Here is a 25720-nt window from a genome sequence, read left to right as displayed (position 1 = left end):
TAGAGCGGTCAGACATGCCCCTTTTCCACCAAAAAGAACCTGGTGCTAGTTCGGAGCTGGTGCTAGAGCCGGTGCTTAACTGGTGCCAACAAAGAACTGGTTTGCTTTTCCACCGGCCAACAGCCAAGCGGAGCCAAGTCAGAGCCACGTCATTACGTCAGCGGAAAATGTGATCATGTGGGTGTGCGAGATGCTCGCTCGGAATCACAACAACAAACATGGACGGCCCACCGTAGCGATGCAAATACTGCTCGTGTGTTTACAAGCCTACACTGCGGTCCAGAGGTGAAAAACGCAATTACTGCCGGCCAACCGTCGTATTCGTGGTCGGAACGAATGGTGACGACGTTTAGCTATATGTTTATAGCGTTCGCTGCTCCTGTTTGGGTCTGTAAGCCCGCCCACCAATGACGTGGTGGGCCGCGTCATCGGTTCTTTCTCTGGCTCCCGTTTAGCCCCTGCTCGCCGTTGGTGCTTGCTTGGAACCGATTTGGAACCAGTTTGGCCCATGCTTGGGCGGTGGAAAACCAAAAAACTGGTGCTAAGTCAGGCACTGGCTCCGAACCAGCCCTGGAACCGCTTTGGTGGAAAAGGGGTAACTGAGATGCATCTGTAGAAAAAAGGATTTTCAAAACACATACAAATGCGGCTTAGATCTGATTTGTAAAAAATTGTGTTTATTGTTTTGGTGTCCAGACGTAATAAACTGCCTGAGTTGCCCCCTTAGTTTTAATAGCTTTCTCACCTAGCCAATCAAACCAAACTAAAGCAGTTAACACAGTGGTTCCCAACCTGATCTGTTTAAGGGCTTCATGCTGATTGGTTGGTAGAGATCTACCTGAACAGGCCATGCATGAAGGTGCATGGGCCTTAATTGGGTCAAGTGTGCTGGAGTAGAGTTGGAACAAAAACCTGCAGGACAGGAGGGCCTTGGAGACTGGGTTGGGAACCAATGGGTTAACACTTCATGGTACCAAGAAACCACTTTTTGCCCCTGACAGTGTGTTCATACTGGGTTTTAAGGTCAAGGGTTAAGTCATGGGTGATCCAATCAGTGGCGGACAGCTGTACATACAGGTGTGAACGGGGTTCAATGTGTCTTAAGAGATACTTGTGATCCAATCAATCAAATCACATTTGGAGGTGGTCAGCGATGTATCAGGTCACATATCATTTGTGGTGTGAACGTTAATGTGACCCGATCAGCAGTGGAAGGAACATTAGATAGAGTAGACAGCTGGCATGAAACTCAAATTTCAGTGAAGTTTGTTGTCTTCTTTGGGTATTCGTAAAAATATAAATGTTTGGCACGACTGCTTCATGAATGGACCATATATAAGGAATATGATAAGTGGGTAGCATTCAGAAGATTGTGACAACAGGGAAATCCAATGATGAGGGGTCACATGTGGCTTGATAACGTCACATGTGAACAGCAATCTGTCTCGGCTGTCTGCCTGTGATCAGATCAACTGGGTCTGAACAGAATCAAAGACTTTCCAATGAGCCCAACACAAAATGAAAGGTCCATGGGGCATAAAAACCGTCCGTTCAGACCAATAAATGCGAAATCTCAGGTTACACAACATGTGCAGACATGAGAACAAACAGATCTGGCAAATCCAGGTGAAAGCTATGACTCCGTATTGATTTTGCTTATTAAATCCAATTGCAGTCATAAAGAGGAGATGTAAATGAAAAGGAGCAGACAAGAAAAACAATAGAAAGATTTAAAGCATTGGAACAATTCAGATATAGATTGTGCAAAAAATTCAGTTCAGTATTACAAAGGCAGTCTTCAAAGTCGCACTCTTTGTGAAGGTTTTATCCTCTGAGTGACTTGAACAGACTCACTCGTCGTCGTTCTTGGTAAAACCTGCCAAGTTTCTGACAGAGCACAAAAGCTGTTTGTATAAGAGTCTTTGGCATTTTTTTTGTTTCAATAACCAACCATCCTTGTTGCACTTAATCCTGGGAAGAGGTTGTCTTGACCACGAGGCTCGTTCAAAACACAGAGAAGTGGTTGGCCGTTGGAAAGCTCCGCTCCCTCATTTCCTTTGCGTTTCATACACTGTCATCTGCGTCCATACCAATCCATCCATCGATCCATCCAGTCACGACTGCTTGTGCTTATTAAAACATTCTGGAGAAGTTCGGCCATGTTTTTTCCATCAGTTCTAGACGTCCAAGAACACCATTAAACCATGGAGACTGACATCCTTTTGACAGCATGTTGCCGGTGTTTCTGCGTCTTTCTTCCTGTGATCAGAGTGTGGTGGATGACTTCACCTTGGAGGACAGGACCTGCCTGAACCTCCTCTTCAGCTCCTGCATGTTGGGGGATTTTGGTCGGGCCAGGTGGAGGCCTCCCCTCCTCTTCTCCCCGTTCCCTCCTCCCAACGCCCTGATCACCTGGCAGACAAAGAGATCAGAACATGGTGACTCCTGAAACAAAGCATGCACCAGTACCTGTCTTTTCATACTGACATGGATCTTCATCACTTCAAGATGGTCACAATGCCCTGTTTGCAATATCGGAAATACAGGCTACAGAAGAAAAATGTGAATCTTGTCAGCAAAAACAGGACAAAACAGGATCATTTACAGTAATCAGAGACACGTTTAGGACATTTTCTGTGGAAAGACATGGAAATGGGCCTGGCAAATCTAAGCATTCCCAAGTATTGAGGCGCACCAGCTGAGATGTGTTATTATTTCAACAAAAATCAAACCTTAAAAGTGTCTCATACACGCTACTGTACTATTTTCTGACCAAAAAAACAAGCACGTAGTATTTTTGTGTGGACTGACATCAACAGGAAGCGCGTTTCCGAGGTTCTCTGGAAATCCTTGAAACTTTTAAAATAAACACTTAAAGGTTTTTGAGAATAAACATGTAGCCTTGAAATACTTGCAGCCAGAGCCATCAGTGTGCCTCAGCTCTCTCTGTCCAACATTCAACACTTTGCATTTTGAGGAAAACTGTGTGGTCGATGCTTGTGTTGATCCAGCAAAAACTGATTTCAAGATTTCTTGATCTGACAAGATTACGAATTTAAAAAATGAGACCTCTGTGGTGCCTATTTCTAGCCAAATTCATGTTTTACTCCGAAGATGCCAATTCTGATTCCGAGGCCTTGAAAGTCATTGAAAAGCCCTTTAATTTTATGTCTGAGTCAGTGTTGGGACCCTGTCTGGTGGTGGTAGGACATTTGCCAGGACATTTGAAACTGCAAATTCTGCAGATAATTGGTTCACATCAACTGGCTTTCTGAAATCATCTGATTATAACCTGACTCGAGGAGCTGCCAACCAGCTGCAGCAGCAACCTTTTTTTAATTTCCCTCACCTTCTCCTCTGAGTGGCTGTTTCGCACTTAGTTAACACTTGCCTGAGGGAATAACCGTAATTTGCGCTCCAGCAGCAGAGCTCTTAAATCCTCCAGCTGTAATGGCAAGTGGCACCGACATGCACAAGACTTAATAAACAACAATTAAGCGTCATGTGGTATTTTAATGGGAAACAGAATGTCAGTGTTATGCTGGTGTTTAGTATAAACACCTTAAACACTTTCTAATGCCCCAGTAATGTGCTGTAATATCAGGATGTCAGTCATTCAAATCCGTGAGGAATTGTTATATAAAACCTGCAGCATTCATGCAAGGAAAAAGGAATCCAATTACTTTTTGTTCACCGCTTCAACCAAGAACTGAGCAAAACTATGGTACTCCAACGTTTTAGGCAATATGCCTAAAACGTTGTTAGACACCATTTTCACCTCTGTACGTCCAGTGGTTCGGTTCCTATGGGCAGCAATTCATGTTAGCTTAGCATAAAGACTTGAAGTCTATGGGAGTCATTAGCCTGGCTCCATCAAAGCAACAAAATAAACCTTACAGCAACTCTGAAGCTGTCTCAGCTACACAGTGGATCATGTGGATTTGAAATGCAACAGTTCTACCACCTTTTTTTCAATCAAAGACTTGTATTTCACTTTGATGGAGCTAGGCTAACGAGTCCCATTGACTTCAAGTCTATATGCAAAGCTAACGCCAAAATGCTACCTACAGGAACTGAAACACTTGGCATACAGAGGTGAAAATGAGATCAAACATTTTGTCTCAGGATAAATTGGAAAAAGAGTATCTCGCCCAAAACATTGGATTACTCCTTTAAGAAACCCAAACAGACAGATAGCACTTTCAAAGACAAACCAATAAACAAACTAATCTGAAATCTTAAAAATGGTACCTCCTGACAGAGATGTAGGAAGGCGGCGTGAACTCCCTCGTGGTTTTCTCTGGCCGAGGCCTCAAAGTAAACTCCTCCTGTGACCAGAGGGGGACAAGAGCTGAGATTAGGACCCTTACTCTTATCTCTTAGAAAACACTCAACATTCCTGCTTCATGAGGCGGCATGCAGGATACAGCCCAGATACACAGCAGCGGGCGGAAACGTCTGCATCTGTGTGTAGGAAGGTCTGTTCATTATAGAGAGGATGTCGATGCAAAGGGGAAGCTGGTGTTGGTGGCTACTCTTGTTTGGTGGTGTGTACAAGGCTTGACATTAAAGGGTTAGTTCACCAAAAGTACAAAAAAAAAAAAAAAGATATCTTCCATTGTGGAGTGGAGTCAATCCATCTGGTTTCTGTGTGATTTGGTGAGGTTTCCAGTTTGTCTACCAGCTCTCCTGTAGAATTCAGATGGCACAGCTTGTGAGTGGCTATTCCCTCTGAAATCAACTGGTGAGGGAGCCAAAAAGTTCATCTCAAGCCCTGTGTATGTGTGTGGAATTATATATGTGTAATATTGAATTGGAAACAGGATTGGCTGTGGACCGGGTGTTTCAGAAAACAACAAGGGACGAGACATGGAGACAGGAAAAGACAAAAAAAAAAGAAGAGAGAAGAAGAGAGAAAGAAACAGGGTTCATATGGGTGCTGGAAATCCTTGAAATCCTTGAAAATGCTTAAGTCCTTGGATTTTGACTGAATTGCTTGAAACTGCTAGAAATTGTAATTGCATTACTTTCATAATAAGAGACTGGGTTAGTGATGCATTTTGAAACCTTTAAACTTTGTTGTGTTTTCCTTTTAATTTCTCTCCCTTTAATAAATTTAATTTTGGTTGTTCATAGCAGAATAACAGCTGATTTAATTTACCCCAGCCGTAAGGTGCTGGAAAAGCTTGGAAATGCATCTTGAAAATGCCTGAAAAGTGCTTGAATTTGACTGAAGAAAGCGTGTAGGGAAGAAACATCCCACCTAGTGAAGCCGCCAGCGTCTCGCCTTCGTCTGCTGGCACCTGGCGGGCGCGCAGCAGGTCGCTCTTGTTGCCAACCTGGAGGAGATGAGATTACACATTACATAATAGTTTAGATTATGCGGATTAGATGACTGTTATGCTCTGTTCTCAATGCCACTCTAAGCTCTTATCAATTTGATAATCCCGGCACTGGTACATGAGGAAGTAATTTGAATGGATAATTGCCTGTTATGAATGAATAAATGAATAAAAAAGACACATAATCCTAAGACTGATAGCATTTAATCAAAGGAAATTACTTATTATTAAAATTGTTAGTGGAGGAGGTACCCAAGTTCTTTACTTAAGTAAAAGTAGTATACCATAATGGAGAAATGCTCGTTACACTTTTATTTATTAAAACTAAAAGTCTTGCATCCAGTCTGTTCCCTCAGTAAAATTAAAGCAGTATTCTTAGTAAAATGCAGTTCAGAGTAAAGGTAAAAGTGACTGTGAGTATTGGTTCCTTATAGAGAGTTAAATTATTGCTGTATTAACCCGTTAGTATTTTAATGTTGCAGCTCTAACTGCTCCACATCCTGTTGGCTGGTTTACATTCTGACAATGCAGCACATATGATGTTCTGCATGGAAAAGCTTCTTCTTCTGCAAAGTCACTAGTAACTCCACCCATCAGATAAATGCAGTGCGGGAAAAAGTACAAGATTTCCCTCTGAAATGTGGTGCAGGAAAAGTAGAAAGTCTCACTGAAATGGAAATACTCACGTAAAGCACCGTTACCTCAAAACTGGACTGAAGTAAATGTAATTTGTTACTTTCACACACACACACACACACACACACACACACACACTAACCAGTATGACCGGTATATTTCCTGACGGGTGGATGCGTCTGACGTGCTGGTAAAGCGGCTGGATGGTGCGGTAGCTGTTGTGGTCTGTTATGGAGAAAACCAGGACGTAACCGTCTGCCCAGTAGATCGACCTGTGGGTCAGTTACGATGGGATATCAGTCACAGTTAATGCAGTTTAATAGCTACAGACTGTGTTTATACAATTTCTACATATATTACATCTTATATAATAGTAATAGTTAGAAAAAAGGCTAGACAGAAGAATGAAATATGGTTGAATGCTGACAATTAGGCAGGTCAGTTCAGTTCAGTTTAACTATGATACATTAAGATCACTTAACTTTTATTTTAAACTTCATTTAGTTACATTTGGCTCTACCCAGTCTGGCCGGCCCAGTTCTGCTCATTTAATTTTACTTCAGCTAAGTTCAATTCAGTCCATTCAACTTCAAAGCAGTAAAATGTAGTCGAGGTGCACCAAAGAACAAGTCAAGCGTGTGTGATGTGCAGTGTCGTTGCTTGAAGCTTAGGGAGGTTTTGGCCTGCTGGTGGCGCTGTGGTGGCCAGCGTCAAAAACCATCATTCCCCAAAATAAGTTTCATCGAAAACAGGCCAGCAGAGACTCAGGAATCACATGGGCCGGACAATCAAACCCAATTTGTTGTCCATTCAACAGTTTTTGAGCAAAGAGAACAAGAAAGCAAGAAAGGAAGGAAGAAACGAAGAAAGAGAGAAGGATTATCTGACCTGTTGATCTGCTCCTGGCAGTACAGGCCCTCTGCGTCATCCTGGAGAGACAGGAACACAGACACACATAAGCATCAAGCAAATATAAAATCAGAGAGAAATGGTTTGCAGATTGTGGGGATGGAAACCACGCCAAAGGGTTTAGGCTGCACAAGTGGGAAACATTCAGGGAGTGCAGGCCTCTCCCTTTGAAATACTCAGAGAGAGAACAACATTTCCTCGTTATCTCTGGGCAGGAAACCAGTAGCAACAAGATGCCTGATAAAATATGTCGTCATCTTGGTTCTCAAATCAATTTCACCAATGATTTGTGCCCGAACGTTTGTGGTATTCCGCCGATATCCTTATCCTGAGCAGATGATAATTTTGCTCAAAGGCACTTTGCCGAGAGAAATGGCTGTTGATGGAAACACCGTGCCTGTTTCCTGGCTCAGACTTGTTACTTTATTCAGTCAGTCCAGCCTGTTACCAAGTGATTTTACATTTTGGCCTGAGGATGGCACTAGAGGAAAGAACGTGGGGTCACCAAAATAAACAAGACACCTTCTCTGGGCATAATGAACATGCTCACCAAATGTCAAATTTCATCTTCTTGGTAGATTTTGAAATATAAACACTAGAAGAAATGTCATAGGTTCACTAAAATGAAAAGGGTTCATCCTACACGAAGTATGAATGTGCTCATCAAATTTAATGGCAACCCACCCAACTGTTGTTAACATATTGTGTAGGTTTTTGCCTGATGGTGGTACTAGAAGGAAGGGGACTTAAAGACACTGAAACTGACAGGATTCATCCTCTTGGGAGCATAAAAGTGCTTTCCAAATGTAATGGCAATCTACCCAAAAGATGTTGAGATATTGTGTACAAGCCACCATTTTGATTGATGGTGCTGCTGGAGCAAAGATCAGGAGGTCATCAAAACTGACAGAATTCGTCCTCTTGGGAGCATGAACGTGCCTTCCAAATTTCGTGGCAATCTACCCAAAAGATGTTGAGATATTGTGTACAAGTCAGATTTTTGCCTGATGGAGGTACTAGAAGGAAGGGGACATGAAGACACCAAAACTGGCAGGATTCGTCCTCTTGAGAGCATGAATATGCTTTCCAAATTTTTAGACAATCCACCCAAATGATGTTCAGATATTGTGTACAAGCCATGATTTTGATTGATGGTGGTGCTCGAGTAATGATCGAGGTCACCAAAACTGTCAGGATTCATCCTCTGGGGAACATGAGTATGCTCCCCAAAGTTCATGGCAATCCGCCCAATAGAGTTTGAGATATGCTGTCTTGGAGTAAAGTGTTAAATGGACAGACAGATAAAAAGACAGACGGGGCAAAAACCTTACCCAGTGCGGCTTTAAAGTTTGTCCTGTTCCTTGAAAACCGCAACGTCTCTGCCCTACAAAAATAAATCCCCCTGTCTTCGTCCAGCAATTATTTTTCTGTAATCTCTGTTGTTGAGCTGTTCATCATCATTCTGCGCCTGCCTGAGGCCACGCTGTTCCCCTCATTTATCTCGCCCAGCTTAGGAAATGAGCAGCTTAAAAGTCTGTTATTGTAAACAGACTGCTGGCATTAGAGAAGGCGCACTATCTGGCACGTTGCACTCATTATGCTCATCATGAGCGAGGAGATGGTCCAAGGGTCACTTCCCCTCACATCAAATGCATTCCTGAAGTTATTCTGAGATCGCAGCGACAGGTTTCTGAATCAGAATTTGGGCTGTTTCTCTGTGAAAGTCCGACTTGCGGATGGGAAATGAAGCAGCAACTGATGAGACAGACCTTGACTTTTTAATTTTTTTTTTTAAACCCAGCTCAACTCGGCTCAAATCTACAAATGTAATCAAGCATGTTACAACCACAGAGTAGCATGTAAAACTCAGGTTTGGCTGCTACATGCTGTCACAAGTGGGAAAGACAGTGCACTGCAGTGGGAAATCAAAGTATTTTAAAGTCTTGCTTTGTGAACATTGTGTTTGTGGTGAAACAGCAGCTTCTCCAGATGATAACTATAAAGATAACCATGCACTATAACAAAAACCTGTTGCTCAGTGATTTAAACTACAACAAAAACTGCTAAAAGCAAAACAAATGTTTGCTGCAGTGAGCTGCTGAGTTCTCCGACCCCTTCTTGGAACTTTAATTTACTTGGATGGAAACGTTTTCTAACTGTCTCCTTGAAAAATACACCTACAGGTACAACCCACTCAGCAGGAATTAGTTGAAAAGACATTGAAAAGACATCACTGCCATATGGCTAAACAACAGCTAGATTTTGGTTGGGAAGTTAAAGGTGAAAGGCCGTCATCTACTGTCTATTTTGGGGCTAAATTAGGTCCAAATCAGTTGGGCTAAACACTGCCCAGTTTTCAAATGCTATTTTGGGGCGAAATTGAGGCTATGACAGACTGACAAGATTTAACCCAAAAAGCAACGTCCGAATGGCATCTGGTCTTTGGTGGGAAATGTTTGGATGCTTTTATAGGTGTTCAGGTGTTCAGGTTTACAGGTGTTGTGGTCCGAGCACAGATATCTTTACTTTAAAGTATTTAAACCTTTTTATAGTTTAGATTGTTGTTCTAAGAAAGTGAATGGATCTAACAGGTGGAGACAATGACTTGTGCATGACTGTTCTAATAGCTGGCTAACAAGCCATGTTAGCTTTTGATTTAAAAAAACAACAAAAAAACAACAAAAAAAAAACAGTCTATATTGGGAGGTATATATATATATTTTTTGTTGTGATTCCTACAGTTGTGAGAGGGTGCACACAGGCACAAATTGAACATCAACGGCTGATTGCGTTAAATCAAATAAAACACCGGATGAAAAAAGTAGTGGGGACATAATTTGCCAGCAGGGGGCAGCATACTGCAAAATAAATGGTTTCAAAAGAGTGAAATAAAGTAATACTTTGAAACTTTTTTTTATAATTAAAGAAATGTGTTTTGTTGCTCTCTGAAGCTCTCTGAACACTGATTCAACTTTTTGCCTGGTCATGAAAGGTTTTACATTCGGCCCCAAAAATGTGTTTCCCATTCAAAAAAAAAAAGTTTCCTTTGGCAGTGTAACAACAAAAATCACTCCAGGTTTTAAATGACTTTCTCAGAGCTGACTCTTCAGATGATAAAACATGTGAAAAACATCTACGGCCATGAAAAGAGATCAGGCCTGTTCGGGATCTTATTATCTCCAACAAGGGGCCATTGTGTCTTCGAGGAAGTTGTCAGGTTATACTGGTCTCAGGTGATATTAGTATTACAGACGTTTTTTCCCAGGATAATTTCCTTGTGCAGCGACAAAACAACAATAGACAATGCGCGCACACAGACAGACACGAGGAAATATATTTTTTTTTGGCTTTGCAGCACAGATGTGGCTGAAACCAAAGGGCAAATATGTCCTGGATTACCCCGCTCTAAAAAAAGAAAAGGTGGGTGATCAAAGGAAAAGCTTGCACTGACTGGTGCTCTCTCTCTCTCTCTCTCTCTCTCTCTCTCTCCAGTTACCTGCAGGGCGACACAGGGTGTATCCTGGACCTGAAGCGACACTTCCTCCCCCTCCAGTGTGACCTTTCTGGAGTAGAGGGCTCCTGGGGAGACACAGACATGTGGATGGATGGATGGAGTGATTGATGAATGAATGGATGAATGAATCAATGAGTGAATGAATGAAGGCAGGGTGGCAGCTTCCTGGGGCAGAGGGCATTTGTCAAGAGAAAGTGACTCAGGTGGATGGATGGAAGAGCAGATGGACGTGTTGATATTGTTGGCAACATGCATGACGGTTACAAAACCCTGCATACATTTCCACTTTATCACTTGAATTATATCATTTCTGTTGTTTTTGTACATTCTCTGTGTGCTTATAGTCTTTTTTCATCTGTTTCAGTCTCATTGGCTACACCTAACCTGCTTCACCCTCAGACATCGACACATTTTCATCTTATTTTAGTCTTACAGCTTCAGTTCTGTGCAATTAAATTCACCTGTATCGTCTACTTTTTGTATGCAGGAATTTGTCTTTGGCTTGCATGTGCAAATGTAAGCGAATAGAAATACATGAATAAAAGGATACAAAAGAAAGCACAATTGAATAATAAATAACCATAATCAAAGCACATAAAAGGGCCATGTTAGAAACTGCATTTACATAAAAAAGAAGCAAAAAATACACGGCGAGAGCCTGGGATGGATAAAGTGATGTGTTGCTGATAGCAGGCCGGGTCATGAGGTGATAGTCCTGACAGAGAGAGATGATTTATGGCAATAAGGGGGAACAGTTTTTTGAAAATATTTTTATTTGCGGGGCCCTAAGTCCACCGGGCAGGAGATGAAAGGTTGAGGGATACATGGCAAGAAACTCACCGGTGTTGGCTTCATAATCCCCGATGAAGCGTTTGGTCAGAAACCTGACGATCAGAGCTGGACGGAAAACAAGAAAAGTAAATAATCAGGGATGCAGGAAGTGGGGGTGATGATGAAGAGATCCCAAATTTAAAAAAAAATCTTGATTCATGGGACACATTCTCTTGTTTCGATTGATATTTAAACACATCATCTTGGGTTTGAGACTATTTTAATGTATTAAAATTAAGGGCTTTTGCACATGAAAGCTCAGAAAAGACTGAAGAGTTAGCTGGAGAGTACAGTCACTGGAAGTCAAGCCATGAGGTGGAAAATGATTTACAGATGCACAGGACCGCAGCATCGGGATCCTGCATTGGTAAATCATTGCCTTGTCTTTGGATCACTTTGCTTGCTAAGTGTCTTGGCTATAAAATGCTACATAAAAAAGGGCATTTGTCTGGGAAAAAGAGGTGATCCCAGGAACATTTGCAGCTTTTGACAGCGAGGACGTGTCAGTAAACAGGTTAGTGGGTGCAGCAGTGGGTTAGTGGGTTAGTAGGTTTTCCTCATAAATCTTTGCTCTCATGCTGGGACTGTGGCTGCAAACCACTGAGTGAATTTCACCCAGATTAACCATTTTTGAGCAAAAGTAAGTTTTCTGTCATTTGTGCAAAGGAATCCAGGGATAATAGCCTACAATATATCATAAACTTCAAAATTTGCCTTGGAAACAAAATCATGGAGGCAACAACAGACATGCAGAGACATTCACATTAATTGGACCCACTAAAAAAATATAGTGGCTTAATTTCACATGGATTAGGACAGTTTGAATGCCGGAAAATGCAAACCTTTTCACTTTTCTCTGAAATGCTACAAGAAAGCCAAGAAAGACTGAGACACTCCTGAGAAAAACTTTAATTTTGTCAAGTTATTTGCCTTCAATTATGTAAAATAAGTTCCAATATATAAGCAATTCCTGAGGAGTGAGGTGTGTTTCCAGGTCAAAAAAGAAAAAACTAAGGGCATTATAAGGGTTTTGTGTTCAGTAACCTATAATGTTCATTGTTCATTGGCTTGTATATTTTATATACCATATCAACATACAGAATCTAAGTAAGACGCCCCCTGCCGTCCGACAAGACTGATTTTGCATTTCTATACATCACACTTGCGGTTGCAATCTCTCAGGATAAATACACTCTAAGGAATATTAATTTTAACAATAGTAAAGTAGCCTACATGATGGAATTGATCAGTAGAGACAATGATCATAGCTTTTGAGATGATGAAATATGTAAAAACCCCTTTTCAAGTTTTTTTTTTTTTTTTTTTTTTCCCCCACACACACAGCCTCGGTTCAGCCCAACAAACACGCTCAAACTTTATTCCCTTCATTCATTTCCCATCTACAGCTCCTGTTTCAGTGCGTCCTGCTTGTTTTCCGTACCTGTTTTGCCGACGTTGCTCGCCCCCAGCACCACAATCTTGACATTTTTGTTGGGCACGCAGTCCAGCAGGGGATACTCCGGGATGGGAACCAGCAGGAAGTTGCCCGACCCGCCGCTGTTCATCGCTCTTGGTGGGTCGACGGTCAGCCGCATTTATGGAGACTTCTGCGGCTCTGTTGCGCCCTGATGTCAGCTGGACCCCGCACGGCCAGCCTCCCCTCCGCCCCGAGGAGAAACCCTTGCAATATTCCTGCAATATTCCTATAATATTCCTGCAGCGACTCCGGCTTCCCTGCAGGACGTTTACAATATCACCATGATGACTTTTCCAGTATTACTTCTTACTTCTTACTTCTATTAATTATTATAGGGGTAGTGTAAGTCCATAGAGTAGAGTCGTTTGTCCTTTTGTGGTAATAAATGATGATATTTTCCGAGTGTAGTCCGATTCCACTTCAAGGTTCATTCCATGATCTGAGGCAGAAAAAAAATGTTTAACTTTTTGTCCCTCCTTGGCGCAAAGTGTGGTATGGTGATTAAAGGAAATAATAAGAATTTTAAAAAAGGAGTTAAATTGTCCCGCTCCGTGTTGACAGACTGTGTCGCTGCCTTGTTTTGCGTTTAGGAGACATAAATAATCCAAATAGCGAGGTTACATGGTGAAACATCCCGGAGCGCAGCGAGTCCAAAGGCTTTCTGACTCAGAGAGAGAGAGAGAGAGAGAGAGAGAGAGAGAGAGAGAGAGAGAGAGAGAGAGAGACGGACCTAGTGGCCTAATATTGCCATGAGATAAATCTAAACTGGGTTTCCTCCCAGTCCAGACTGTGACACACATCATGTTTCTCTGTCCATTTACAGTGAAGCAAATTAGAGCAACTAAATGTTACGGCAAAAATGTAATAAAGTAAAAAAAAAAAAAAAAAAAATGTAATTAAAAATAAAATTTAAAAAATAAAAAAATATTAAAAAAATTTAAAAAAATCTGAAAATTTAAATTTAAAAATACAAATAAAATAATTAAAAAATAAAAATACAAACAAATAAATAAATAAACAATTAAATAATAATAATAATAATAATGAGAAGACGAAGAAGAAGAAGAAAAAGAAGAAGAAGAAAAAGAAAAAGAAGAAGAAGAAAAACAGTAGTAGTAGTAAATCTCAACATTAATCCACTTAAAGAGCCGTAAAAAAACAACAAAACATGTTTTTATTATGTCTGATAGTGTCCTTGTTAAACAGACTCTTTCTATCACGGCATTTCTCAACATCATATGGGCTCATTATCTTATTATACAGTCATATATTAAATTATTGATAATCTAACGGGATAAAAACAAATCAATTAGTGTTAACTGAGGACGCAATTGGTTATCTGAGGCATGTCAACATGACTTAAAGGGGTATTCACCTTTTTTTTACCCTGTCTGTGCTTGTTGTAAGTCATCTGGACAGTAAAGCCGTGTTTGTTTTTAACCTCGGAGCCTCGTTGTCCACCGGGCGCGGCGCCACTGCCGAGCCAAGAAAACATTATTAGCCTAACATTAACGTTTGTCCACTTGGGGAATGCTCGCTATTGTTGGCAGTGAATTCGCCATGAAGGCAGCGTGGCTCGGATGATGCTGGCAACGTGAAGCACCGCCCGCCGCACGCAGCTCCGTATTTGAATCCAACAAACCCGGAGCATCTTGGTTACCTACGTCGGCGACACTCCCTCGGCGTTTCCCCAAAGCTGGACGGCCACCAGCTGCGTGAAGTCACACGGAGGTAACCCGCACCGCACCGGATGTTATGCACTTTACCTTCAAAATAAATGTAAAGCGGGCTACGGATCGATTGTATTGACATGGTAAAACTCATATTCATACTCATACAGTTAACTCGTTATATAATCCAATTCCTTAACGAAGACTAACGAAACAACGAAAACCATATGTGAAAAAGCATTTTCGTTAACTTAAATCGTATTGTTTAAAAAAAAAATGCTAAAACAAAATAGATTATAGAGAAAATGTCTTTAGTTCTCGTCTTTGTCGATTATTCGGTTGCCCAACTGTCCTTAGTGAATACTTTTTAATAAATTATATGTCTTTACGTTTTGTTTTCATTACTACATAATAATTTTTCTGACTTTTTGGAATCTCGCTCCCTGACAAATACCCCATATCACAACAAAGACTAAAACCACCACTTGAAGGCAATAAAATTAGATAGATAGATAGATAGATAGATTTTTATTGTCATTGCACAATCATATACATATAATAATGCAACGAAATTAGGGCTCAGTCCTTTCGGTGCAGGGGAGAATAGAAAGCATCGTGCATTCTGCTAGTTGAATAGCCAAGTCCAGTAATAGATGGCTGCAGCCATGTCTCTGATATCAGAAAAAATGCAACAGTCACGGAAACACTTGTTGGATGTGCAAGCACAGTTCGTCATCCCGTATCTAAAAAAGTAAAATTAAACTAAAACCTAAGCATTTTTAAAACTAAACTAAACAAGAAAAAAAGCCTCCCTTCAAATTAATTTAAAAACAAAACAGAAAAAAAAACGAATTGGAAAAATGCAAACTATGACGGAGCAAAGTACGGGGACAAATAGTTTAAACGTTTCCTCAGCGTGGCTTTTATTTTTAAATTCCTGACCGGAACAGGCTCGTCCCCTCCGTGTGACTTGACTCGCGTGACAGCCAGGCAGAAGGTTTCTCCCGGAACTCTGCAGCCGCAGCGGCTCCGATCATTTCAACACCGGGGTTCGGTCCAGTATGGCGGCTTACGGATGGAAATACTGATGACAGTCCGAAAGATCGCCTCGATTTGTACGATGGTATGAAACCGTGCCTCGGCTCCGGCTCTGCTCCGGTCCGGCTGCCCCTGTCCGGTGCCTGGAGAGTTAGCTACGGCGCTAAGGCTACCGTTAGCCGGTCTGCTAGCCAGTGTGTTAGCCTCACAGGGACAGCAGCTTTCCCACAAAGTTATCCAGTTTAGTCGCTTCTAACGGGCAGGTAGCCGCTCAGCCCCGCAGATACAGGCTGGGATCCAGCACCGGGGCGATATTATGCGCAGACCGGGCTCGGTGGATCGGCAGCGCCTCAGTTTACGGCGGCTTGTTGTTTGTTTATGCGAGGAGAGGAAGGGCAGGGTTTGACCAGGGGCTGGGAAGCTAGCTAGTTAGCTTAGCCTGCTAGCCAGACGTTAGCCATGTTAACTCCTGTCTGTCAGTTTGGACAAAGTTACTTGGTCTTTGCCGTCAGTTGAATAATTCTATTTAACTGTTTTTAACTATCTTATTCCCATTATTTTACTATTTACTTTGAATAATGCTGCTATCTGCCTCAGCCGAAATGACTTTACTGTAGGGCAGCATTTCATACCTCGATATTTATACCAAAATATCTCGATAGCGATACGATTTACGACATGACTACAGTGTAGGAGCAGTGGAAATTAAACATTTTTCAAAAAACACCAACTGGACGTAGATAATGAAATTACTAAACAAAGTATTTTATTGATCACAACAGAGCAGTAAAATAAAACATATATTTCTATTTAACTGTTTTTAACTATCTTATTCCCATTATTTTACTATTTACTTTGAATAATGCTGCTATCTGCCTCAGCTGAAATGACTTTACTGTAGGGCTGCATGATGTGGACAAATTTCATACCTCGATATTTATAGTTAGTTAGTTAGTTAGATACTTTATCCATCCCGAAGGAAATTCACAGTTTCCAGCGGTATCCACAGAGTACAAGATTAAGTAAATCAAAAATAAAGAATAAGTAAATCAAAAATAAAGAATACAGATGACCCTCGAGATCTAAGGATCTAAGTTCCAATGTGCAAAAAAACAATGTGCAAAAAACCAATAAAACCAGTGTGCATCGATGTATACAATGTGCATAGATGTGCATACCAAAAAATCTCGATAGCGATACGATTTACGACATGACTATGGGTTCACTTTTTTTTTTTTTTTGAAATGTACAGTGTAGGAGCAGTGGAAATTAAACATTTTTCAAAAAACACCAACTGGACGTAGATAATGAAATTACTAAACAAAGTATTTTATTGATCACAACAGAGCAGTAAAATAAAACATATATATATGAAGGGTTCATTTGCAAAAACAGATATCTCCATTTGAATTCATTAAATCTTTTCAAACTTTTTTGAATTTTATTACAATTTACTTCATATTTATTTCTATTTTTTATATGTTTATTTAGCCTGGCATAATGTTTATTATCCTAAATCATGCTTTGTTTGTGTGGTGTATATATGTGTGTGTGTACTCCAAGCAGTATCAGTGAAAAAGGTGTATTGATTTTAAGGATGGCTTTTATCTGTTTTTGCAAATGAACTCTTCATATATATATATATATATATATATATATATATATATAAAATTAAAATCAAGCATTTTGCTGCAGCCTGTGCTTCGACACAATACTTCAACAAAAATTTAAGTATAACAATAGTGAACATCCTTAAAAACAGTATAATAATACCAGCTGGGTGTAGAAAATGGTACTTGACAAAGTATTTTATGGATGAGAACATACCAATCACTGTCTCAGCCTAACTCTAAATTTGATATCGTCCGTGATGTTGCCTTTTGCGATATTAGGAGTGCACATGTTCATTTCCAGATAACGATAGATCATTCTGATGGAACACAGATGAGTGAATAGGTGGTCAGCTGCTCGGCCGCTGGATGAAAACAGGCCCGACGGACTGACATTGTTGTGCTGCCTTTTCACGGATGCGTTGATGGACTGATTCAACCCAGTGTGTTTCCATGTCCCGTCAGAGCCGCCGGGCGAGGGGCATTTGTTGCATAGGTGCTGCGTGTAAATAAATAATTGCTTGTTTCTCCCTGTAACACGGTGGCGAGGTGTTCAGCAGCGAGGGAGCGTGGTGCTTTCAGACACTGACAGCAGCTTGGATGCGTTAAAACACTCGTTATTCTTTCTTCTTTGCAGGTTTAACACTCCCCTCTGCGTAATCTATGACTTTGTCGCGCCCTGCCAAGTGTGCACGCTCCTTGTTGTGAGTTGTTGTGCTCTCCGGGAGACCGTGCAACACATAACATAACTCTTTGCAGGAAATGAGTCTTAAGCTATGACCCGAGAGTGTGCAGAAGTCTTTCCCGTCATAATAATAATAATAACACGGCGCTTTATTGATCCCCGTAGGCGAGTGCTGCTTTCTGTCAGGTCAGAGCACATGATCGGCTACAGAGCAGCCACTCTGGAGCTGTTGGGGGATTTATTGCCTTGCTCAAGGGCGCTCCAGCTGGGAGGATGCTCACTGATGAAAGGTTGAAGTGAGATTCTCAGGTGATGGGGTGGTCTGGCTCACCGCGGCGGCCCGTGTTGTCTCAGAAGGTCAAAGGTCGGGCAGGTTAGACAGTAACAAGATGACTCGGCCTCACCGGCTGCTCCCTCGGCCTCGCCAAAACCCGAGCAGCGGCAGCCCCGCTCTGTCTTTGTTTATTTTGCGCCGTAGCTAAGTTACTCAGTCAGGCAGCGGGGCTAAAAGGGCTTTAAGCTGGAAGATTAACTTGGCAGCGACTCCCAACTTATCCTGCGTCTAACTGCTGCACCTTTCAGCGCTGACAGACGGTCAGGCAGATGCCACGGAGAAATCTGCGGCAGGCTTTTTAATTTGCTGTCTGGTGCTGCTACTAGTGTGTGTGCGTGTGTGTGTGTGTGTGGATGGTGCTCGTTCATGCGTGCCGTTGTGAAGACCACACACCACGCCACATTACCCATTTGAGTGTGGAGGCCAGCATCATGTGGCAAATTAGCAGCACCCACCAGACTCACGCTGGCCGGACTAAACGGCGGCGGCGGCCGATGAGTTTGTCCGCTCGGCTGCCTGGAGGCTCCACCGTGTTTCAAAAAAAAAAAAAAAAAAAAAAAAAAAAAAAATCAATTTAACCGGTGGAAGCCATTAACAAGGTTGTGTAGTTGATTGTGTACAGTTGTGTATCCCAATTTCAGATTCCATTAGCTGATATGAGAGTTAGACGCTCTCTGAGGTTTTATGATCACATGGCATCGGCGAAAAAGTTGCTTTTTCCTGCTTTTAAAGGCCGTGTCACACTTTTCTGAACTTCTTAGACCGTTGTAGTCCTTATATCGTTTACCTCTACCTGCTCGGTCATCATATCCACGTTAATAATGCTTGTTTATCGAAAGTTTATATCTTAAATCTTAAATATCTTATGAAGGCACAGTTTGTACAGTATCGCCACAATATGGATATGGAGGTATTCTGTCAGAGATATTGCAATGTTTGATTTTGTCCATATTAACACACCCTACAATGTGCAGTATCACACACACACACACACACACACACACACACACACACATACACAGTACGAGAGCCATCTAACCACACACTGAGCTGAGGAATACACTGAAAGTATTTTTATGTCTGTTTTAAATAGCCTGAGTCGACTTTTGTCTTTGAAAGAATATTTATTGACGTCATATTGTCATCCCAAATATCTCTGGGTAAAAAACACATACAGAGATCATTAGAAACGGTGGTGTTTTGTGTTTTTTTTTTTTTTTCCTTCATAAAGTACCAAACAAACCCAACCGAAACTGAAATCGTGACCCAAAAACTGCAATACACACCGACCCGTGGCTTTATTGAACCGTCACACCCCCAGTCCGTTTCGCTCAGCCTTGTTTTCAGAATTGGTGAACATGGATTGGCGGCGTAATTTGTAATTTGATGCAGTTCGATTTGTTTGCTGGGTCTGCAGCAGCCGATAAATAATCAAGACGTGGATGTGAGATCCTAGAAGCACAAAGTAATTTAGCTCATCAGATCATCCAGCCTCATAAATGTGATGAGTCATTGTGATCGCTTGCAGAATAATGTGCATTATCCCATTAGCCATAATCAGTAACTCCCAGTCACTTTCAAATGCAGGAACCAAACCTGCACTGTGGCCAGGAGATAATAATAATAATAATAATAATAATAAAAGTTTTTCTTTAAACTGCTCTGAACAGATTTCACAGAAATTAGAGCAACAAACAACAAACAAACAAACAAAAAACTAGTGTTACATAACATTTAGCATGACCAAGTTGTGTTTCAGTCATAAAGAACTGAATTGCAGGTAGTGTTTAGCATGTAAACTGAATGCATTAACACACACACACACACACACACACACTCACCCACATGTGTATTTTCTATCTTTGGCCTCCATTGTGTTGTGTGTTTTGTCTTTTCTGGTGGCAGAGAGCTCTCATTGTGTGTGTTTGATTTGTTCGCTGCCTTCTGCTGTTTGAAGGTCATGTTAACAACTGCAGCAGGCTTGTGTGTTTGTGTGTGTGCGTGTGTGTGTTTTTCTTTTTTTTTGCCTCTTGTTGACTTTATATTGGCTGCAGTGATGAGTAACAATGGTGCAACTTGCCTTATGTAGTCACTCACCGCTGGAGGAAAAGCTGCATCATCATCACCGTCATCCTCTGTCTCTCTCTCTCTCTCTCTCTCTCTCTCTCTCTCTCTCTTTCTCTCTTTCTCTCTCTCTCTCTCTCTCTCTGTTAGGTAATGTCATTTTCTGTTTCTAGAAACCCCGACACCCCACATGACAGCCCCTAAACATGTTCTCATTAGAACCGTGGAAAGGCAGGGCTCACTTTCACAACATTTCCTCAAATTAGTCATCGCCTCTTTGAGCCTTTTTCACAAAAACAGCCTTTTAATTCTTCAGATTTTAGTCACAGCATATCGATCACATTCAGACAGGCATAACGACTAATTACTTGCTGCCGCGTTGTATTTCGTGAAAATGCCTCCGCTTAAAACACTTAGAAATAGCAACACCGCTCTTTGAATTACATTTGCATTTGATTTCAGCAGCAGCCACCTCTGTGTGAGAAAAACGTCACAATCAGTCAACTACAGGGGATTAAAAAAAAAAAAAAGTGCTAATGCTGTGGATCGAAATAGACAAGAACTTACATATATCTGTCTGTTTTCACACATTAAATGAAAATCTGAGGCAGTGAAGAGGAGAAACAGCAACAGATGTTGAGAGAGAGCAGAGCAACTTTTGGGAAATTTGGAAAACATCTGTGTTTTTGCATGATGATATGACAAAGATGAAACGATTTAAAATGTCCTCATGCGACAGAGTATTTCCTCTTCTTTTTCATTCTTTGTCAAGGAGTATTGTAGTCATTAGGTTTGTGGTAAAAGTAATGCCGCGCTACACACACAGTCACACACACACACACTCACACACAGCCGGCTGCAGTCGTGTCACGCAGCTCTGAGGTCAAACAGACTCTCTGACTCGGTGGAAGGTCGACCTCGAGTCAGTCTGATGTGAAATTCAATCTTGATCAAAGCGGATTTCACACCCAGGCTTCAGTGTGCGCCTCACACACCCCAAAAAAATGTCTGTGTTACCTTATTGTTAAAAATATCAGAATACCCACAAACAAGTACTGTGACAGAGGAAAGAAAACTGGAAATGTCAAAAAAATAAATAAATAAATAAATAAAAGCAGGAAACACAAAGGCTGAACACAGATGATCGACAAGCAAAGCCACAACTTATGATTATTAACCTGTTGATTTTTTTTTGTTTTCTGGATTAATTAATCATTTACAGTTTAACATTTGAAAAATAATGTTCAAAGTGATGTCTTCAGATCTCTTCCTTAGTCTGATCAGCAGCCAAAAAAAACCCAAAGTAAGAATTTAATAAAGATATGAACGGAGAAAAGGAAGACATATCTCAGCATCTCAGTGTAGCAGCAGTCAGACGCTGATTGGGATTTTTGTTTGATAAATGGCTTAAATAATTGAACGTAAAAAATGTAAATAGGTTTTCTGTCGATGAGCGAATCAATTATTCAACTTTGTTTTTTGCACCACTGACAAATCATCAGCGAAGAAAAAAAAAAACAGAAATAATGAAAAAAGAGCGGCCAACAAATCACAGAGCTTCCCTGACTGATAACCACACACAGTGTTTTTAAAGGGATTGTTATTCATCATTCATCATTTATTCATCTTGGCAACTAGAGTCCAATATTTGATGAAAACATCATTTTTATCGCAATTTTGGTGTCTTGCATCAACATCGTGACTATTTTCAACTGCAGTGGGCGTTCTGAATGAAATAGAAAGTTTCCATGCGGATATTTTTCTGTGTAGAAAATGATGAAAATAATATATGCACAATTATTTAAGATGAATGAGTATTTTCACGGGGTGGAAGTGATCCTCGCTGGACCTCCTGCCCTGAATTTCATTCATTGTTTTGACCGATGTGCCTTCTTCTTCTTCTTCTTCATCTTCTTCTCCTCCTCTTGTCCTCCAGGGCGCCAATGCCTCTGCCTTGGAGAAGGAGATTGGACCGGAACAGTTTCCCGTAAATGAGCACTACTTTGGATTGGTCAATGTAAGTCTTACTACAGAGTGAAAAAAAATGAAAATAGAAAATAAGAAAGAGACGAAATCGTGGCGTCAAGCTGGAGCTCAGTTGTAAATTTGTCGAGATCCTGTCCGTCCGATTGGTTGTCAGAAGTATTTTAACCGTTCATATAAGATAAGATAAGATAAGATATTCCTTTAGTAGTCCCACAGTGGGGAAATTTCCAGCATTACAGTAGCAAAGTGGATAGCAAAATATGAAGCAAATTTACATTATAAACAGATAATAAATAGCAGCAAACACTATAAACAAGGAATATAGAAAAAATAGAAATATGAACAATTTAAACAGCAGAAAAAAACTAAACATATGAACAATTTAAACAGCAGAAAAAACCTAAACACATATATATCCATCCCTGATATGATCAAATTTCTAGTTTCAGTCATTTTTCCCTCCAGCATGGGTTATGGTTTCGCCCCTGCCCGTCTGTCTGCAGGGTTACTCATAAAGTTTGGGACAGATTGGCGTGAAACTTGGTGGGCAGGTTGATCATCGGCCAGTAAAGAATTGATTAACCTTCTGATCCTGTCAGCCTCCAGGGGGCGTGACAGTGGGCGGGTCGAGGTCTGGGCTCTACTGAGTCCCGTCTTGTTATCCTTTGTGATTTCCTCATTTGTTTTGCATCAGGGAACATGGTTTCTCTTTCACCACTAAACTGCTTCACAACTCTTGAGCTCATCTGGTAAATCTGTTGCAAAGCGTATTTTCTCTTTTTGCACACGGCCTTTGATGAAATAAACTTCAAAGATAAAAGAAAAGAGAGGAAATCGTGAGGCAGAGACACACAGTATCCACCGGTGATCTGTCCAGTATAATCACAGCTCTCCACTGCGGGCCGCCGCAGGTCAGCGACCTCACTTTTAAACCTCTTGATGGCAGCAGCTGAGGGACACAAGTGTGTTACTCATTCATCTCACCTGTCCATCAAAAGTAAATCACAACTCCCACTCTCCCAACCTTGCCAGAGGGTTTCGAGCACCTACTTGCACACACTCAGTCGTAAATTGTAAAGCGGTTTAGGTGCATGGGTAGAGTTTAAAGCTGAATTGCGCAGAGTTACCTGGAATCCAAGGTAAAACGAATGCTAAAAACACCGCAGCGTTTATCCCCAGAACGACCTTAACCTTCAGTGTCACCTCATGACTCTGTCCCTCATCTGGTTCTGGGGCTGTTTTAAGCATCACTTAGTTCTATCTTGCTTTTTGATATTAAAGCTGAATTCCTCGTGTTTGTAAATTGAAAGTTTGAACTGATGTTTGACACCAGAAGAAAGGTCATTTGGTCACTCGTTCACTCTCTTTCTGTCTCTCCTTCCCAGTTTGGCAACACCTGCTACTGTAACTCAGTGCTGCAGGCTCTGTATTTCTGCCGACCGTTCAGGGAGAAGGTGCTGGCGTACAAGGTAAGAACGTACAGCTTTATCAATCAGGAATAATCCAGTATTAGTTTTCACACTGGAATGGCTGCTGTGGGTTTGCACTGTGTCAGTTCTTTCACCATTTTCTCCTGCCTTTACTTTTCCTCCTCCTTACATGTCGCCTTGATTGGACGAACACATGCTTTTTTCTGTTTTGTACACTCGGTGCAGTGAGTTATGTTACCAATAGGGATGCACCGATTCCAAGCACAAAACTGTAAAGGACCATATTGGTCATTCTGCATGTTTCACTTGATATCTCCAAAATGTAAATACTGAAATGTCTCTGCCAGTCCTTTCCTGGAGCAAACAGCTGTATTTTAGAACTGCGATATTATTTTTCCTCCCTTTTATCCAGCCATTGGTTTCCATTCAGTTCCACTACAATATAAAAATGAACTTTCAGAGACTTCAGACTTTCTTCACGCTAGTTTTCCATCGAGTTTTCCAATAAAGTCTTCACATCAGTTCTCCTAAAAGCAGCAGCACTGTTGTGTTTCGATGACTTAGAATTGGGGGCGCAGTGAAACGTTCCCTTCGCCAGAGAAAATAGTCCCCGGGGAAACGTTTTGCTTCCCACAGCCAGGTATCAGCTGTGTGGTTTATGAATGTTGTGGACTTTGTTCGCCGCAGAAGCAGAACATTATGAGGCGGCTGTTTCAACCAAAAATTCATGTTTGAAAATGGAGCAGTTTTGAGTATATGTTGTGAAATCCTTAGTGCCCCCTGCGTGATTTGCAGAATGGTTTGTTTCAGTGTAAAATGTGGGGAAATTGTAGTAAATGGCCTAAACATTCAATATCACTGGTATTGACTGATACCAAGCACTGATTTCAAGGTTCAAGGTTTATTTGGATCCCCATTAGCATGTAAACATAGCTATTCTTCCTGGGGTCCGCATTCATCACTCAAAATCATATTATTACACATACAACACAGAACATCACATCACATATGACGCAACACAGTTTAAAGGAAAAAAATAAAATACAATAAAGAGACGAACATCCAAACCACAAAACAGGACAACTGTTCAACACAATTAGACAGGACAAGCTCCAAACATTGAGTTTCACTGAACTTACATACAGGCATAATTGCCAGTACCCTAGACAGGTCACCAAAGATATTATACCTCCATTGGGTAAAGTGACACAAATCTCAAACATGTAGCTCATATTTGAATACATCAGAATATCCCTTGAATGACCCTTCAAAAAAGTTACATCCATGACCCTTCAAGTGGACAAAAATGTCCATTTTCTAGAAAGTGACCACCAAAAGGTCACAGGGGGGTGATTTTTGGCAAGGGGGGGTAATTTGGGTCAAATTTGAAAATCTCAAATTTCAGCATGAAAATCCATTATTTGACCCTGTAATGCATTTTTATCACATCCATGACCCTTCAAGTGGACAAAAATGTCCATTTTCTAGAAAGTGACCACCAAAAAGTCACAAGGGGGTGATTTTTGGCAAGAACAGAAGATTTTGAGGATAATAAGTACAAATAGCAACAATAACAAAGGGATAAATGACAGGTGGACATTTTTGTCCACGAAGGGTCATGGATGTGATAAAAATGCATTACAGGGCCAAATAATGGATTTTCATGCTGAAATTTGGGATTTTCAAATTTAACCCAAAATTACCCCCTCTTGCCAAAAATCACCCCCCTGTGACCTTTTGGTGGTCACTTTCTAGAAAATGGACATTTTTGTCCACGAAGGGTCATGGATAGGTTAAAAATGCATTACAGGGTCAAATGGATTTTTAATGGATTTAATGGATTTTAATGGATTTTTTTACTGAAAGTTGAGATTTTGAAATTTCACCCAGAATGACACCCCCTCACCAAAAATCAACTCTGGTGAGGATGGTGACTGTCTGTGAGGGAGTTTTGAATTTTGAAAATGGACAAAAACATCCAGGGGTCACACGAGGGATATATAATATATATATGTACTTCAATCTCAGTCAAACACACACCTACCGAACTGGCATGAAGGCCTACACAAGCACTAACCCAGAGAAAATGAACATAATTAGTATTTATGTATCATTCTTTGACAGAAGGTATTGTTTTAGTAAGAATTTAAACCTATTTTTGCTATTTTCTTGTTTTATATGATTAGGTAATGCA

At 41.0% G+C, this 25720-nt stretch overlaps 2 protein-coding genes across 3 annotated transcripts in view; one reads left to right on the top strand and one right to left on the bottom strand.

The window, feature by feature from the left end:
• Positions 1-657: 657 nt before the first annotated feature.
• Positions 658-13395, bottom strand: rasl11a (RAS-like, family 11, member A). Of its 2 annotated transcripts, none has more exons than XM_030075549.1 (8): positions 12674-13395; positions 11242-11298; positions 10384-10466; positions 6867-6907; positions 6121-6250; positions 5261-5339; positions 4252-4328; positions 658-2412 (listed from the first exon to the last, which is right to left on the bottom strand). In XM_030075549.1, the coding sequence occupies exons 1-8, from the start codon at positions 12825-12827 to the stop codon at positions 2266-2268; spliced, it is 768 nt and encodes a 255-aa protein (XP_029931409.1). In that variant the 5' UTR covers positions 12828-13395; the 3' UTR covers positions 658-2265. The 2 variants fall into 2 exon arrangements, with proteins under 2 accessions (XP_029931409.1, XP_029931410.1); XM_030075550.1 differs by having other exon boundaries at positions 5264-5339.
• Positions 13396-15353: 1958 nt separating this feature from the next.
• usp12b (ubiquitin specific peptidase 12b) overlaps positions 15354-25720 on the top strand; it is a 33330-nt gene continuing 22963 nt past the window's right edge. Inside the window, exons 1-3 of the mRNA XM_030075546.1 lie at positions 15354-15502; positions 22047-22127; positions 23482-23565. Of these exons, the coding sequence (XP_029931406.1) occupies positions 15455-15502; positions 22047-22127; positions 23482-23565 (213 nt within the window). The 5' untranslated portion in view covers positions 15354-15454. The remainder of the gene's footprint in view (positions 15503-22046; positions 22128-23481; positions 23566-25720) is intronic.

Source organism: Myripristis murdjan, chromosome 18 (genome assembly GCF_902150065.1).
Source record: "Myripristis murdjan chromosome 18, fMyrMur1.1, whole genome shotgun sequence".
Lineage (NCBI taxonomy): Eukaryota > Metazoa > Chordata > Actinopteri > Holocentriformes > Holocentridae > Myripristis > Myripristis murdjan.
This window is presented reverse-complemented; position numbering and strand designations above follow the sequence as displayed.